The following is a 17,191-nucleotide window of genomic DNA, read 5'->3' on the forward strand; positions in this document are numbered from 1 at the left end:
TTTGAGGTTATAGAAGCATAGGAGTTACAATATACAGTACATTTTAGAGGTAGCTAGTTATAAATTGTCAGTCCCTGGTGTGGGTTAGACTTTAGATATCGTCTGCAACATAACAGCAGATGGAAATAACCAGATCTGAAGGTTTGCGTGTTTCTTTTTTGCTGGGTAACTTATTTCTGAACCTTGCTGTACCTCGAAATAAGCGTGGACTGTCAATAACATTCCTAACCTAAGTTGCGGGGTTCTGATATTTAAATATCAATGTGATTTCCAACTTTTAATTAACATGACATGAACATATTTTTGCGATCATCATAAACCTAGAGGTGATATTGTACAAGGAAAGAACATCTTGAACAGGAAGGAAGATTTTGTCATTTCTCGTGACTTACATGAATCACATTCTTTTTGCTCGACATTTCCTGGGCCCAGTCAATGCTGGACCCTCTGAGGTCCATACTGCTCTCGGGTTTACTATTGGAAGGTTTCTTAGAGACAAAAATATTAAAGACTTTTAAGTTGGACAAATGACAAATCACTTAGTTTAAGGTATTCCATATTCCAACAAACCTCCAAAGCTTCCCTACAGGTCAGACCTTGCAAACATGCAGTATAGACTAAAACGCTAATACATTCCCAGTATGTCACAGTATTTGAGCCTCCAATTATTAACCAGAGATACAGATACTCTAAAAGATATCTAGAAATTCAGAACAGATCTCAACAGGTTTTGCGCTTGCACAAAGTTACTAAAGTCCCCTAATGTCCTACGTTCTCTAACAGAAACTTCTGGATACTGTAACACACAATAATATGTATACTCACATTTCTAATGTTTGTTTAAAGACTACCATTTTAAAAACATCCAAATGCAGATTTGTGTAAATATACACCTTGTTTACAAGGATGTCAATTGTCGTATTAGTTTCGATTATAATGTTTCTGTGCAAGAATTTTGCATAGATCACCAGCCAGGAACTTTAGCATACCCAATCTGCAGTACAACAAATCTCTACTGATGCCCAGCAAACATCTCTGACCCCAAACATTTGACACATTTCTGGGAACCTACATATCTACTGTAGCTACTCTATGTTTAGTTCTATCCAACTTCCAAAATAGGTTGACCACTACCCAACTTCTAAGATCCCTGTGGCTTTACAACTTCAGTTCCCTCAATGCTACCAAACGTCCAGCACAGTTCTAGGTTCTTCCAACCTCTTAAATCCCCAGATCTTCCCAACCCACAGAAGATGTAGTGGTTTATCTAACTTCAATCAGATTGCTGTGCCCACAGACGCTCCAACAGATATTGGGTTAAGTCTATTTAGTTCTTACCCAGCCTGAAGGTGCTTGTACTTTTGGGTCCTTGTAGAACACCAGACTGTTTCCAGTCAGAACTACCCAAGATGTAGTCCAATTTTTCCTGAAGAACAAAACAATTCCCACATATCAGACACCAAGCACAAGGGATAGCTTGCATGTTATATTGATTTAAAGACATTACATGCACATATCTGCTATGTTTGATTCAGTATTTTTAATTGAAACCAGCAATGTGTTTTACTGTATGTGTGGACAAGGCCCTCACCTTTGGTTATGTCCTGAGGTATCTTATGAAGCATATATTCTACTGTTCCTATGTGTACAGTTGTAAAGAACAGTATGTACAGTATGAAAGGCATTGAAGTGCTATGTGAGAGACATGCAAATATGCTGGTTTGGATTATATTCTATCTGTATACTGTACTTTGGGATTTACCTCAGTTTTCTTCCACCTTCCGCTATCTTAGTCTTGTTTAACTGACCTGCCCTTTCCACTTCCTGGAAAATAGAAGCATAGTCCTATAACAACATATGGAGTAGCTATTTAACAATTCAACTTGCACCATAAGGTCTGCTATGGCTGTTTGCTTTTTATAGCACATTTACAATCTATTTCTGCAAATACTTACGATATCACATAATTGACAGTAGGAGAATGGGAAAATTCTGCTACCATTAATACGATTTAAGTACAATACGGTCACTGTACATGGCCCATGGAGAGACATTACTGGTGATAATTCAATTCTTAAGTAACTTTACAAAGCACTCACAATGGAGGTGTCATAAAGTAAGGCTAACAGATGTCATGGAATTCAAACTTACATGGGGTATATCGAGGACTGTGACCATAGATGACTTGTTTACTTCTGCAGGTGGGCTTGAATCAATAAAGCTCTCAAGCTGATGGTGAGAGAGGTTTCTTTTATGGTTCACCTGGAAAGAGATGGCCAATAGAACATGTAATAGCCCAGGGTTGGTTATCTTGATAATATAGTGTTGTACTTGTGAATGTGTGTCTCTCAAATAATGATTTTGATCAACAGCCATCTATATTCCTGTCCCAAGATCATATGCAGGTGTAGTGAATCAAGAATTATGGGCACATTGTCTCCGTATTAGGTTAATTAACCCTCTTTTCCAGGGTGGTGCAATGCCAGCTTAGAGCAGTGATAAGCCACGTGAGGTTAGCTTCAAAAGGAAAGATAAATAAGTTCACACAGAAGCCCCAACTAATAGTAAGAATAGTACAATGTTATAGTAAGTGTTTTTAAATTGTGTTATTACATTCTTAATTATACAAACTTTCTTATTCAAATATAACCTTTTGTTTATGACTTGTAAAAATACTTGTGTCTTGATTTTGTATGAAGGCTCCACCTAAAGTCATTCCACAATTCTTTAGTAGGCAACCTAAAATAATCAGGTCACCACCACCCCAGCAAAAGTACATTTATCAGGTCCACATCTTGTCAATAAATTGAGGTGTCTCCTGGGACAACATTAAGCAGCCAAAAACTATCAATAAAATAAAAACAGTATCCAGGAGACACCAAAATATATTTATTGTGAATTTACTCATGCAGAAAGCAAACATTTTTAGAGAGGTTAATACTTACAATGAAACACTTCTGCATTTGTGTACTCATAATAAATATTTGCACTATTTTGCTTAGCCCTGGATTCTGTGTTTTTTTATATTATATGACCATGTAGTGGTGTTGACCAAGTGTTGAAGGGTGATTATAATGAGGTAATGTGTAATAGGCTCCGGTATATGGTAAGAGCAGTTATGACTCAAAATGGCAATTTAATAGTCATTTTTGACAGCTGAGCATGATATTTTCATGCAACACCTTTTGACACCGTCCCTTGTTCACAATTATACTGACAACTGAGCTAACTCACTGACGATTCAAGGTCTTTTACAACATTCATAGCTGATCAACTAACTCCAGGTCAGTAGTTTGATAATGATTTAGGCCAGTCTATACTCAATAATAACTGTGTATAACTAGTTTTGGTGTCCCTCAACAAGGCTTTCCACCCTGCCAGTACAGGTAGTCCTCGTTATCCAACATTTCACTTTACAACGAATGGCATATCCAACGTTTTACCATGCAACCACAGGGGCTGTTTTTCGGCGCCAGAATGCATTATCCAACGCTCACTGCCACTGATTAACATGGGACTCACTTTACAACGTTTTCACTATCCAACGCTACTTCCAGAACGGATTCCGTTGGATAACCGAGGACTGCCTGTACTCCAGTTCCCTTCACAGACAGATACACATCCAGTGTATGAGTCTCAGGCATCTCTGAATGTAGTGATTTATGCTGTGGTATCCGAGGTTTACCCTCGGTCCTCGAGAATTGGAGAGGATCATAGACTTGGTGTAGGCGAGTTTCTGCCGTGGAGGTTCTGGTCCCTGTTGATTCCCATCATCTGTCAGGCTTAATATGCGGTCCCTGGAAGCCATGCTCCTCAAGGAAAAGGTACTCAGCTCCTCGAATGAGTTACAGATCTGAAATAGAATTGTAGAGCCCTATTTATTCCACTCTATTATTGCCAAAATTGGCAAAAAACAGAAAGCACAATGTGAGACAATAAAAATCTGTTTTTTTCACCACATTTATTAGAATGTAAAAAATTTATATACTGTATGCAAAACAATCTCATTTGCATGCATTTTTCGGCTTATTGTGGACAATCTAAAGCGATATTGCCCAGAAAGTCACAGCTGAAAATCCCGCCTTCCCAAGGTAGGGGGCTTTTGCTAGAGAGGAGAAAATAAGAGAGGAGAGGTGGAGAGAGACACGGAAATGCCATTATTACAGTATAATGAATAAGCCCCATAGTGATTCAAAAACAAATTTTATACAGAAAAAAGGACGAATGTAAATGTGAAAATGTGCTCAATATTGTTTATTTGGAAATGGAATCTTGAGGCATACTTAAGGCTCGGGCCATGGTACCGCAGACCGTGCTGACGCGTCTGCACGCTGAGCGATCAGACTGCCTTAAGGCAGTGTTCGTGTTCATGCGGTGTGCGGGCACGCGGGAGGGGGCGCGCATTGCACAAGAAATCAGTTCAAACTGATTTCTTGGAGTGACAGGCCGGTCACGTGAGCGGTTCGCCCAATGAGGGCAAACCAGCTCTGTGATGCCACTGGCACGCCCATTAGACACGCCCACGGATGGCACGGGTACCATGGCCGAAAGACGCACCCGCTTCAAGCGTGTGAGGTCACGGCCGCTCACGCCTCCGCACGGGCAAAGGCACCATGGCCCCAGCCTAAGAAACCATCTGAGAAGCACATGGATTTCAGGGTCATGCTCAAAGAATAGGCCGATAAAGTTCATCCTTCCCACTGCAAAGCGAGTTTGAATAGACTTCTGACCATTTATAGTATATTTATTCCTGACGTCCCCAGGCTAGCATAGTCACACAGTTACAAGAAACCTACATCCCATACAGTAGAGACAATGACACGGACATTCAGGAAGACTAATACATCTCTAAAGTCTCATTCTGCCACAGGATAACATAGAACAAATATTATGCTACAATTTGAGTGAATATCAATCCATGGAACGTTAAATATATATATATATATATATATATTTTTTTTTAATCCTTACACTGCCGTTATGAAGTTTACAAAGTCCTAAGGACTGGTTCCTGCATGACCCATAGGACGTCCTTTTCCTCCGCCGACTGCATCAACTCATCTGCATGTAACCCCCTGTGTATGGCAAGCAAACACATGTACACTGCCTCCTAGCAGGCTCCACTCCAATGGATATGTGATATGCCAGTAGAAAGGCTGGTGAAAGAGGGATTAAGGGAGGGATTAAGAGGGAGAGGGAGCTGTAAAAGGGAGGCAGCCATGACAGTAGGGTCAGATCTGCGTAGGCCTGCAAGAGTGAGGCTGTATCGAGAGATAGTTGTGTGAAGGACCTGCACACGTCCCGCGTGGAGACTGCAGTGGCTGACAGGACGGAGGAAAGCCTAAAGAGCCGGATCGTCCAACCGCAGAGAGGCCTACCAACAAAGAAGCCTACCAACGAGGGCTCACCCCCTACGGGTCATGGGATAAAGTGGTACCAACTCAAACCTTTGCAAAGCACAGGCCTGCTGTACAAAGTCAGAAAATGCGAGCTCCAACGGCATACCAGTACTTCAAATTTAGGTCTGACCACCCAGGATTTGGGAGGCCTATTGGGTTGACTCTAACACATACACATGTGCAGCGCTTATGTGAAGAGTTGTGAGAGTTGTACTGTGACTTGTATGTGGCGATCCTATGCCCTTAGGTCACAAGGTTTTTGTTAACGGTTTATAGATATACCTATATATACACATCCAAGTGTTGTATCCCATTACTTGCTCCCCGCTCGTGTGGTATTTAACATAGGACACACAGTATGGACTCAGGCCCCCACTTCAGCGCCAGGCGTAGTCTGAGGGACAGTGAAAGTAGAGGGGTTACATGCACTTCCAAGAAATGCAGACGGACAGAGCAAAACTCAGATCACTTTTTATTTATAAAATAAAAATCGAAACCTAGAATCCCTACTCTTTCCCCCCTGCAACTCCAACTCCCCCTGTGACTTTAGGGTGAGGAGATAGGGGTGAGTAGAAGTTGCAGGTGGGAAATAGTAGGGATTCTATGGTTTTAATACAATGAGAAATGTTCATGCAAAATCTAAAGTTGATGCATAGGGAAAATATTTTGGTGGAGTAAGACATGTTGTTACAATGTCTAAATTCTTTGTAGGACTGTTATGCTAGAGGGTGGTTTTGCCTTGCTAATGGTACAGTGTGCCTTTTGGATTCAGTTCCGAAAAATTCAGATGTGAAACATCTTGCTAAATTAGGGCCCGACGCCTGTATTGGCAAAAAAATAATATTTAAACCAGTATACAGTATCCATAGGACACAAAACAATAATAGTACGTTTTCATTTTATTAAAAAAGAATTGAATTTGTTAAGATATATCTGCTGCAATTTTATTATGACATCATGTCTTGGTCACAAGAAATGCAATTTATTCAGTTAAAATGCATCTGGCAAGCTTTACGTGCTAAAACAAATGTTATATACAGTAGTCTTTGGTTCTAAAATTATTTGCTTTGGTTTTGGACAAGATTTTAGTTCTAAAAAAAATCATGTTTTCCATTTATATTTCGTTTTTGTTCAGACTCCATTTGTTTGGTTTTGGTGTTGAATTGGCCTGGGGTTTTTACCGAATTATGTAAAAAATAAAAAAAAAATAGGCATGAAAAATCATATTAAGTCATGAAAAAAGCTTACAATAATTATAACATTCTAAAAACAATTAGGAAACCTAAATATAAACTGAAAGCTGAAAAACCACAAAATAATTACAAATATATAAATTATTGCTTGGGTTACATGCAGATAATAGATGGTGATATCTGTATGCCAAACACGTTACCCAACATCGGTGTAATGTAATGGTGGTAAACCAGCAGAAAATAATATACCAGCAGAGGGTAGATGGCGCTATCGTTATGCCAAACACTTAACACAGCACTGGGGTAATGTTACAGTGTTAAACAAACTGGGGAAATGATTGGTTAGTATTAGCACAGAGAAGGTGTTGCTATATCTGTATGTCAAAGTTGACTTTACTCAACACTGGTGTAACTGGTTTTAAACCAACAGGAAATGACTGGATAGTAACTAACAGAGAGATGATGATGCTAGTATCTGAATGCCAAACACTTTACGCAACAACGCTATAACATGACGGTATTAAACACATTATTGCCAGGTATGCTAGGAGGGAGTCGATAGAGCTATCTGTATGTCAAACACTATACCCAACACCGGTGTAATATAACGCTGTTAAACCTACGGGAAATTATTAGCTAGTATACTGTACTGGCAGAGAGTAGATAGTGCTAGTTGTATGCCAAACACTTTACCTGACACTGGTGTAATCTAATGGTATTATATATATATATATATATATATATATATATATATATATATATATATATATATATATATATATATATATATATTTATTTATTCACCCTCAAAAGGTAGCCAAAAACTGTCGTTTTTTTCCTCCGTAGTATTACAAAGATACGCCCTTTCCCCTGTTGCTCGACCACAAAAACTCTGACTCAGGCCCTCATTCTCTCCCGTCTCGATAACTGTAACCTCCTGCTGTCCAGCCTTCCTGCCTCTCACCTGTCTCCCCTACAATCTATCCTAAATGCTGCTGCCAGAATCACTCTACTCTTTCCTAAATCTGTCTCAGCGTCTCCCCTGCTGAAATCCCTCTCTTGCCTTCCTATCAAAATCCTGTATCCAGGCCTGCCAGCAGGGGGGTTCTGCCGGGGTTGGCATACCGGGCCCCGTGAGCCAGTGTTTTAAAAAAAAAATGCCGGCGATCCCTGTGCGCATGCGCAGAGCAGATGTCTCGACGCACATTCGCAGGGTGTCCAGCCTTGTTCCTCCCGCCCGAGCAGCAGCAGCCACATGGACCTGCTCCCCCCTGCTCCCAATGTGGGATGGAGGGGAAGCGCCATGGCGCTTCTGCCAACCCAGCTCCCCCCGCGCCAGCCTCCTGCCCCTGGCAGCAGCCGCAGAGACCAGGGGCCTTGGGGGGGGGGGGGGTGGTAAACTAGATGCTCCTGCGGGAATTAGCCCACCAGTCTCACCCTCCCCCCCCCCCCAGCCTACCTCCCGTGCCCCCAAGCCTACCTACCGCCCCTGGCAGCAGCTGTGGGGATCGGGGGCAGGGGAGGAAGCAAGGCAAAGAAACAGCACCCACCCAGTCAAGGTCAGTCACCCACCCACCCAGGCAATCAGTCAGTCACTCACCCACGCAGGCAGTCAGTCACCCACCCAGGTAGTCAGTCAGTCACTCACCCACGCAGGCAGTCACCTACCCAGGCAGTCAGTCAGTCAGTCACCCACCCAGGCAGTCAGTCAGTCACCTACCAAGGCAGTCAGTCACCCACCCAGGCAGTCAGTAACCCAAGGCATTCAGTCACCCACCAAACCACCCACCCTGGCATTCAGTCAAACCCAGGCATTCAGTCACCCACCCACCCACCCAGGCATTCAGTCACCCACCCACCCACTCAAGGTCAGTCACCCACCCAGGCAGTCAGTCAGTCACCCAGGCAGTCAGTCAGTCACCCACCCAGGCAGTCAGTCAAAGGCAGTCAATCACCCATCCAGGCAATCAATCACCCACCCAGGCAGTCAGTCACCCACCCAGGCAGTCAGTCACCCACTCACCCACCCACCCAGGCAGTCACCCACCCACCCACCCACCCACCTTCCCAGGCAGTCAGTCAGTCAGTCAGTCACCCAGGCAGTCAGTCAGCATCCATTCCATCTCCCCTCCAAAACAAGCCCCACCGCCTGTCAATTGAAGCTCCTCCTCTGGCCAGGTAAAGGCTCCACCCTTCCCCCCCCCCCCTCCACCTGGCCGGTTGAAGCGCGGGCTGATTGAAGGCCCAAACGCGGCCCGGTTGAAGGCTCCCCCTTCCTGGCTGGTTGAAGCCCCCCTGCAGGATGGTTGAAAGCCACCTCGCTGACCGATCGAAGGCCCCCATTGTGGACCGGTTGAAGAGAGATACTGTACAGCAGGCCCCGCTTCTCGGCACTTCGCTTTTCGACGATCCACCAGCACCGAGAAGGGGGCCACCATCTTTGATCCTCAGTCGCGTATGTGCAGAACAGGCGGTTGCGCCCGGCGCGCATACGCAGACCATTGTCTGCGCGCGCATACCGTAGTTTGCGTGCGCAGACCATAGGCAGCGCATGCGCAGAACGGCAAAAATCCGCCGTTCTGTGCATGCACAGAACTGAAAATCGCCGGATCCGCTTTCCGGCGATTTTCACTTATACGGCGGGCCCCTGGAACGGTACCCGCCGTATACCCGAGTCCCAGCTGTAATTCATTTTAGTTCCATACTGTACTTTACTCCTTAGCTCCATACTTAAACCCCCCCAGGCCCATACTGAATCCCCCCCCCTCCCCAGGCCCATACTGAATCCCCCCCCTCCCTCCCCAGGCCCATACTGAATCCCCCCCCTCCCTCCCCAGGCCCATACTGAATCCCCCAGGCCTTCTGAAGCCCTTCTCCCGTTATGTGTTATTTATATTATTTGTATCTATATGATTGTCACGTGTATTACTGCTGTGAAGCGCTATGTACATTAATGGCACTATATTACTAAAGATATACATACATATAAACATACATATATAGCCTGATATAATGGCAAGAGTAGTTGGTGTTATCTGAGAGCCAAAGGGCCTATTCACAAAGCCCTGCACGGTTTGGCTCAGAAGTCGCAGAATGAAATGTTTATTACTACGGTAATAAATGTAATAGTTAAATCATTACAGTATTATTTAACTACAGTATATGTTTTTTTTTAGAACACATTTTATTGTATTATTCTATAATATGAAAGTGTAGATAAGACAGACAGTAGAGACTGAGAATAACTGCTGTGTGTCTCTCTCTGCCCTTCTGTAGTATAATCTGATCTGTGTGTGTTTCTCTGCCCCTTTCACTCCACCTGCTTGTACTTTCTGTATCTCTGTTTCTGGATTACCCTTTTCATATGCTTTCTGTCTATCGATTCATGCTGCAGTTTTCCTCTTCTTGCTTTGGTTCGCTTGCTTTTTTTTGTCGTCATTTTGTCATTGCAGAGCCTACATTAGTGCTTTTCAAACATTTTTGGTTAAGGAACCCGAGAATTATATTGTGAAATTCTGGATAACCCCAACCCTTTCCCCCCCCTGTCCCTCTCCCCCCCCCGTCCCTCTCCCCCCCATCCCTCTCCCCCCCCACGTCCCTCTCCCCCCCCCCCCACGTCCCTCCCCCCCCCATCCCTCTTCCCCTCCCCCCGTCCCTCTTCCCCTCCCCCCGTCCCTCTTCCCCTCCCCCCCTGTCACTCTTCCCCTCCCCCCCTGTCCCTCTTCCCCTCCCGCCTTGTCCCTCTTCCCCTCCCGCCCTGTCCCTCTTCCCCTCCCGCCCTGTCCCTCTTCCCCTCCCCCCGTCCCTCTTCCCCTCCCCCCGTCCCTCTTCCCCTCCCCACTCCCACCCTGTCCCTCTTCCCCTCCCGCCCTGTCCCTCGTCCCCTCCCGCCCTGTCCCTCTTCCCCTCCCCCCGTCCCTCTTCCCCTCCCCACTCCCGCCCTGTCCCTCTTCCCCTCCCGCCATGTCCCTCTTCCCCTCCCGCCCTGTCCCTCTTCCCCTCCCCCCTGTCCCTCTTCCCCTCCCGCCCTGTCCCTCTTCCCCCGTCCCTCTTCCCCTCCCCCCTCCCGCCCTGTCCCTCTTCCCCTCCCGCCCTGTCCCTCTTCCCCTCCCCTATGTCCCTCTTCCCCTCCCGCCCTGTCCCCATCTCTTCCCCTCTTAAACTCCCCCATCTCTCTTTACACTCTTCCCTCTCTGTTTCTCCCCACTTAGGCTTTGCCTATAGTGCCGCCGACGGCGACACCATGGGTGATGTCACCCGTTGCCACCGGCGAAAGTTATGTTTTGCCGGTCGGCGGCATCGCGGGATTCCTGCAATTTGTCGCCGTCGCATGCACTATAAGCGCACGCGGCGGCAATGATTTTATTTTTGGGCGAATTCGCGTCGCCGGCACTATAAGCACGGCCTTAGGCTGCGGCCACACTGCCGCTGAGCTCACTCATGCTTGAGAGCGGTGACGTCACCAGCTCTCCAAGCATGAGCGATCGGCTGTCCTGTAATAATTTTAGAGCAGGAGTGGGGGGGGGGGGAGGCGGGGGACGTGGCTATTAAGGGAGAGGGCATGTCATTGGCTGGATCGGGGCTGTGTCTATGTGTCTCTGTCTGTGTGTCCCTCCATTTTCTCTCCCCCCCTTCCCTCCTCTCTCCCCCTTCCCACCTCTCTTTCTCCCCATCTGTCTCTTTCTCCCTCCTTCCCCTCTTCCCCTTTCCCCACCCCCCTTCACTTCTCCCCCCCCTTCCACCTCTGTCCTAGTAAAGCAATAACTTGGAGATCCCGTTTAGGGGAAAACAGGGGCATGACCCCTTTTAGTGCCATAGAGTGACCGGTGTATTGCATAACCCAAATACTGACATTAACCATGCAGATCCCTCAGCATGGAATGGGTTAAGGGGTGCACTCCCAAGCAACACAGCAGCACTGGGACCTGCAATGTGTCTCCTGTGTTTACAGCATGTGTGCACCAGGGTGCAGGGTGCAGGCAGGTCTCCCAAACTGTGCCCCAGAGCAGATCACACACCGACACATCCAGACACAATACGGAAAGTGCAATCACCCTGCACATCATGTGCCTGCAAATCACATTTTATTTTAAGTATGTAGGTCACTATTCATAGCTGCACTAAATACACTAAAAAAATCAGAATAGAAGTTGTGAACCCCCCCCCGTCCCGTCCCCCCCCCTTCCACCTCTCTCCGCTCAGCCGATACCACCTCTCTTCCCATTGGTCAGAGCACGGTCATATGACCCTGCTTTGTGCTCGAAAGTCATTTTGCCTTGTCTCCCCAAGCACCAAGCTTGGGAGAGCCTGCGTGCCCACGCATGAGCCCGCGCACACCTTGTGGGCGTGGTGGGCATGATGATTAACTTTTAAGCATGCCAAGTGCATAGCGCGTTCAGGGCCAGCGGGGACCTCCCCATCCCTCTTTCCCTCTCACACTCCCCCTCTCTCTCATCTCCTCCCTCCTATACACACACCCTCCCAGGCTGCACCGGTCAGCAGCTCCCTCCTCCTGTTGGACGGAAGTTGGACCCGGCTACCTGCACCGATCAGAGGAGGAAGGTAATTGCAGTGAACACCGGGCGTCTACTGGGGAGTAAGGGGAGCGGCCGCCACTGCTGGGGAGCAGCCGGGCCACTGCTGGGAAGCCACTGGGACAGTTGGACAAGTTGTACCAGCTTCTCCCTCCCCCATCGGCCGCGGGACCTTTGAGGGGTGCTCGCCGAACCCCGGTTGAAAATCCCTGGCCTACAACCTATTCCAACTCCGATCTGCACCTTTCTCAAGCTGAAGCAAAATTGCAGCAATTCAAGGGAAGGGAATATATATATACTGTATATATATATATATATAGCAGAAAATAGCCATGTTATATTGCCAGACCTGAAGAAGAGCGTAGAACTCTCGAAAGCTTTACCTATGACACAAATTGTTAGTCCAATAAAAAAGGTATCACCTAATACTGAAGAACTCATTCATTCTGCAATATATATATATATATATATCCCCACCCCTTTCCCCCCCCCCCTCCCCCCTTCCTCGCTCCCGTCTGGGAATTGGGTGATTTCACCCATTTATATAAAATTATTGATTTACACTATTGTGTAATTCCATATCACATAATACATATTCACCTGGGCCATTGGGTAATAATAGACGGTATTAGTTAGACATCCCTTCACAATATATAATCACATTATTTAGTTCACTTTATACCACTAACAATACGGTTATTTCACATAATTAGGCATTCACTTTAGTATGGCCATTTGAGGGCCTGGTCAGTATGAAATAGAAAATATGAATAAAAAATTGAGTATTTAGCTCTCATCACATGTACAAATATATACACAATTTTAACACTATAATTCATCTAAAATATTGCACTTGTTCACTATATTGTTCATTTGTCCTCCGGGCCCTTGCCCTGTTCGTGGCATATAGACTCCAGATATTTATGTTCTCCTCAATGTTCTCCTGACTTGAGTCCTAATACATAGGATAATATGATTTATTGTTTATTTTTATTTTAATACATCTATTTATCCAATCATCTGAGAGGGTATATTATTCGCATTCTGATTGTCTATGGTTGTTATATGTACAGTATATATTGTATTGCATCTATACAACACCTTAGACATTGTTTTATGTATTCTTGTTTATTTATATATTAGCTATGTTCACTCTGTACGAGCCTGTATGGGAATTGCGCCCCTGTATTTATAGGTGGCGTTTGAAATACAAAATTCATGCATCCATGTGGATGAACAACAATAGATCTTATGTATATATTTACATGTTAAATATGTTTAAAGCCAATCTAATGGCCCATATGGTGTGTAATTCACATACAGGTTCAGCATCTATAATATCTGGTTTTATCCCTTTAAATTCAATTGCCTTTTGGTCATGGACATTGTTACACTGACCCATTGATATATTAATCAGCTGTCATTATATGTGAAGATTTTTGGAAAATTATCCTATATATGTTGAATCATGTGCAAATGATCAAGGTGCAGTTGGGAATATGTCCAGTATATGAAGTGGAATCTCTTATACAATCTCTCACAAACGATCTCCTCCAATCCTTTGAGGTTTATATTATATTGTTATGTTATTTTATTATATTACATGTAATTATATCAATGTAAGGTTAATCATGTGTACTAGCACGAAACATTTTCAGCTGAGTGGGGGCGTTCCAAATAATTACCATCATTAGGTTGCGTATATAATACCGGACCTCCCCCTCTCAAGACATCCCTTTGAAAAAGTTAGCCGTGACTGACGAAACGCGTCAGGGAGCGTCATTACGTCAGACGCACTGACATTGAAGTCAATACCAAGCGCTGGAGCGGACCGATCCACGCGCAAGTGCTACAGATACCTACACTATACGGAACTACTTTCTTGGACTTTCTAACAGCACACCAGCCCTGGAAATCTGTTCAAGTTCAACCTAAGCTATTTGCTAACTTTAGACAACAGGTACTTGTCCTGTATTTGTATTTCCAGTATGTTGAGTTTGTGAATGATGTTTACCTCACTTTCACTTCGGATCGGTTGCATAATTAGGTTTAGCTAAGTGTTCCCGGGGCTCTCGGTTAGAGGGGTATTGTCAATTCTCGAAAATGCTCATTCTTAATAGTTTTCATAGGTACATGGAAAGTCTCCCATATGAATCATTGTTCAGCTTTTTCTACACAGATTGAAACTAAACAAACGGATTACAATTGGTGTTCTCACACAAGAAAGCCCCTTTTACAATCAACACACACCAGACATCCCCTTTCATTCCAAACCAATGGCTGCCATAAATAGCTACTGAAAAGGACAATGTTTTTTTTATTTTATTTTTAAATATTACTTTTTTTTATCACAAGGGAATTTTGATAAATTGGCTGTGTTTTATTTACATGAATCAAACAGTTAAATGTTTTACTGTATGTTTACTGTGCATGATGAAGTTCTCAGAGATTTAGTTATGGTAGAGGGATTGACATGGGTTTTACACACATGGGTTGCCACACTCTGGAGACATGTATGTATGTATGTAGCCATATCTTTATTTAGAGAGAGCCATCCATGTACATAGCACTTTACAATACACGTGACATAATACATGCGTTTTGTGTGTGTGTTCGTATAGTGTTTATGTATCTCTTACGTCATTTATCTCTGTTTCTCCTCTAGTTAAGACAGATTGCTTAAACACCATGCATTTCATATGTCTTTATAAGGGTTTTCAGTTACTTATCTATTTATCTTCAGATAAACAAGGGTCATTTTGTTCAATTCTTTGGCCAAAGTATTTTAAGGCTATATCCATGTCACAGTATGTCCCATCTGCAGGTCCTAACATTACTGTACCTGCAAGAAGCTCTCATAAGGGCCTATTCACTAAACTTCGAGAAGTGACTTAACGCTGGCTAACTGCACTTTTCAACCGATTTTGCATGTATAGCTATTCACAAAGCTTCGATAACAGGGCAAACTCACTTGAAAACGGCTTTTTTTTTTAAATTAAGGTTTTCAACAGTAAACTGGGAAGGGAGAGGGGGTAGAAAAAAAAGAGAAAGAGGGGGGGGGGGAACAACCATCTGTAACATAATTTTTCATACATCAAGAATACACTTTCTTAGCATAGAACATTTTTATGTAACAGAGAATTCAAATTTAACTTTCACTTTTGGCCCAACAGTGCCCTTCCTGGAGCCTTTCCCTCATTCTGAAAACGGCTTTTTAACAAGCCGTATCACTCTTGCTATTACAAGCCGTGCAGCAGCTGAAAAAATGGCCAAACTCGCATTTTTTGCCAGTAACTGCCATTCACAAAGCTCCGAGATCCAAATCGCGGGTTAAACATTCACTTTTTTTTCTCGTTACCTAAAGGGCGGTGAGATCAGAATCGTGATTTGCATATGTCAGAGTTTATTTTATTTTGACTTAATAGGATGTAATCCTTGGGTCTCCGGAGAGGACCACATTAATTTCAGCTCTGGAGACCCCGGCTTCAATCATTAGTGGCTAACCACTAAGGTAATGAAGGAGTAAAATGGCAGAAACTGCATGGTTGGTGGTAGAGGGGGTGGGTGAATCTTGTAGTTTCCCCAGGGTGGTTGGTTAGGCCTTCTGGGAGTGTTGCGGGTGAAGTTAACCCCTTCAATACCTTAGCAGTTACTACTTGCTAAAGTAATGAAGGGGTTAACCCCACCCAGGAGGCCTAACCACCCTGGGGCAACTACAAGCCTCACCCACCCCCTCTACCAGCAACAAACCGGGTAAAGCAATGTAACCCCTTCATTACCGTATCGGTTAGCCACTGTGTTTTAATTTTAATAACATAGGATTGAAGCAGGGGGTCTCTGGAGCTGAATTAATTTCAGGTCCAGGAACCCCCTTCTTCCCGCGATACAGGCCTCTGTAGGGGGTGCTGGTATCTCCCGCATCACATGACCAGAATATTTAAACTTGCAGGAGAAACAGACACCCGCTAGGGAGTATATGAAAAGAACAGACAGCGCACAACTCTTATAGTGTACACATATTATTAAAAAGTGACCAAGTACATGTGGTAAGTATTGCACGTACAGAATTCAAGATCCAAGCAGGGCATGTTTATGGTACATGTTACCACTTTCACCAATCTGCTGGATCCTGTGAAGGCCTGTATGCCGCGAAGCAGGGCGTCCACGGACCTGAAATGAATGCGGTTCAGCTCTAGAGACCACTGGCTACAATCCTATGTTATTAAAATGAAAATTGCACAATCGCCTGTAAGAGCTGTACAGGGAGATGCAGCTTCTCTCCGTTCAGCTCTTACAGACTGCTGGAGCGAAATAGAACGTTAAGTTCATTTACCTCTTTTTGCAAACACAAACTAGTGCGGTTTGGTTTTTTTTTTTTTACCAAACTCTAAAAATGATGTGATTTTTCTTAGTATACCGTTTTTACACAAATGTCATAGTGTTCAATAGGAACATGCCAACCTGATCAATAGTGCAATGAATTTATCAAAGTTTAGTGAATAAGCCCCATAACCTCTCTAATACAGGGAGAGCTGTCTTAATAGACAAGTCGTTCACAGGTGCTTAGCAAGAACTGCAATTAAAAGGTGGTCTTTTGTTCTATACATGAGGTCACAATCCTAGTATCACTCCTTTTGACACAATATATACGATTTGATAGATTTGGGTTCTGAGTTTACAGAGGCCGTGTGTGTTTGTTCATTTCAGTTGGTAAAGCAACTTGGAAGCTAGTGGCCCCTCCTCTCTGTGTTCAAGCTCACTCATCCCACTTTTTTAATTGTTGGTTATGACAAAATAAGAACAGTTATGTTTGTGTCAACATCTCCTGGTTACAAACAGTGGTGAAAGTAGATTTTTATTCTTACACCCCCCCCCCCTTTTGTCTCTAACCTAGTGTAGCCATGTCTGGTTTTGGCTACTACCCTGTCCTGCCTAACATGTAAGTCCAGGTACAGTGCAGGCAGTGTTAGGCCCAATCCGGGTTTTCCCCAGCAGTGAGCAGCTTCCTTGAGTGACAGGGAGGCGGGACATCTGTGTTCTGTCCAATCCTGGGCTCAGACCTTGG

General features: G+C 44.4%; 1 protein-coding gene across 5 annotated transcripts in view; it reads right to left on the bottom strand.

Moving 5' to 3' along the window:
• ARHGAP9 (Rho GTPase activating protein 9) overlaps positions 1-17,191 on the bottom strand; it is a 142,520-nt gene that overhangs the window by 48,459 nt on the left and 76,870 nt on the right. For 4 of the 5 annotated variants that reach the window (XM_075591530.1, XM_075591529.1, XM_075591531.1 and 1 more), the window contains 5 exons: positions 3,686-3,853; positions 2,152-2,262; positions 1,763-1,824; positions 1,339-1,426; positions 393-488 (listed from right to left, as the gene is read on the bottom strand). In XM_075591530.1, the coding sequence (XP_075447645.1) occupies positions 393-488; positions 1,339-1,426; positions 1,763-1,824; positions 2,152-2,262; positions 3,686-3,853 (525 nt within the window). Of the gene's footprint in view, positions 1-392; positions 489-1,338; positions 1,427-1,762; positions 1,825-2,151; positions 2,263-3,522; positions 3,665-3,685; positions 3,854-17,191 lie in introns of those variants that run through there. The other variant, XM_075591534.1, reaches the window with a different exon arrangement.

This window comes from Ascaphus truei, chromosome 3, assembly GCF_040206685.1.
Source record: "Ascaphus truei isolate aAscTru1 chromosome 3, aAscTru1.hap1, whole genome shotgun sequence".
NCBI lineage: Eukaryota > Metazoa > Chordata > Amphibia > Anura > Ascaphidae > Ascaphus > Ascaphus truei.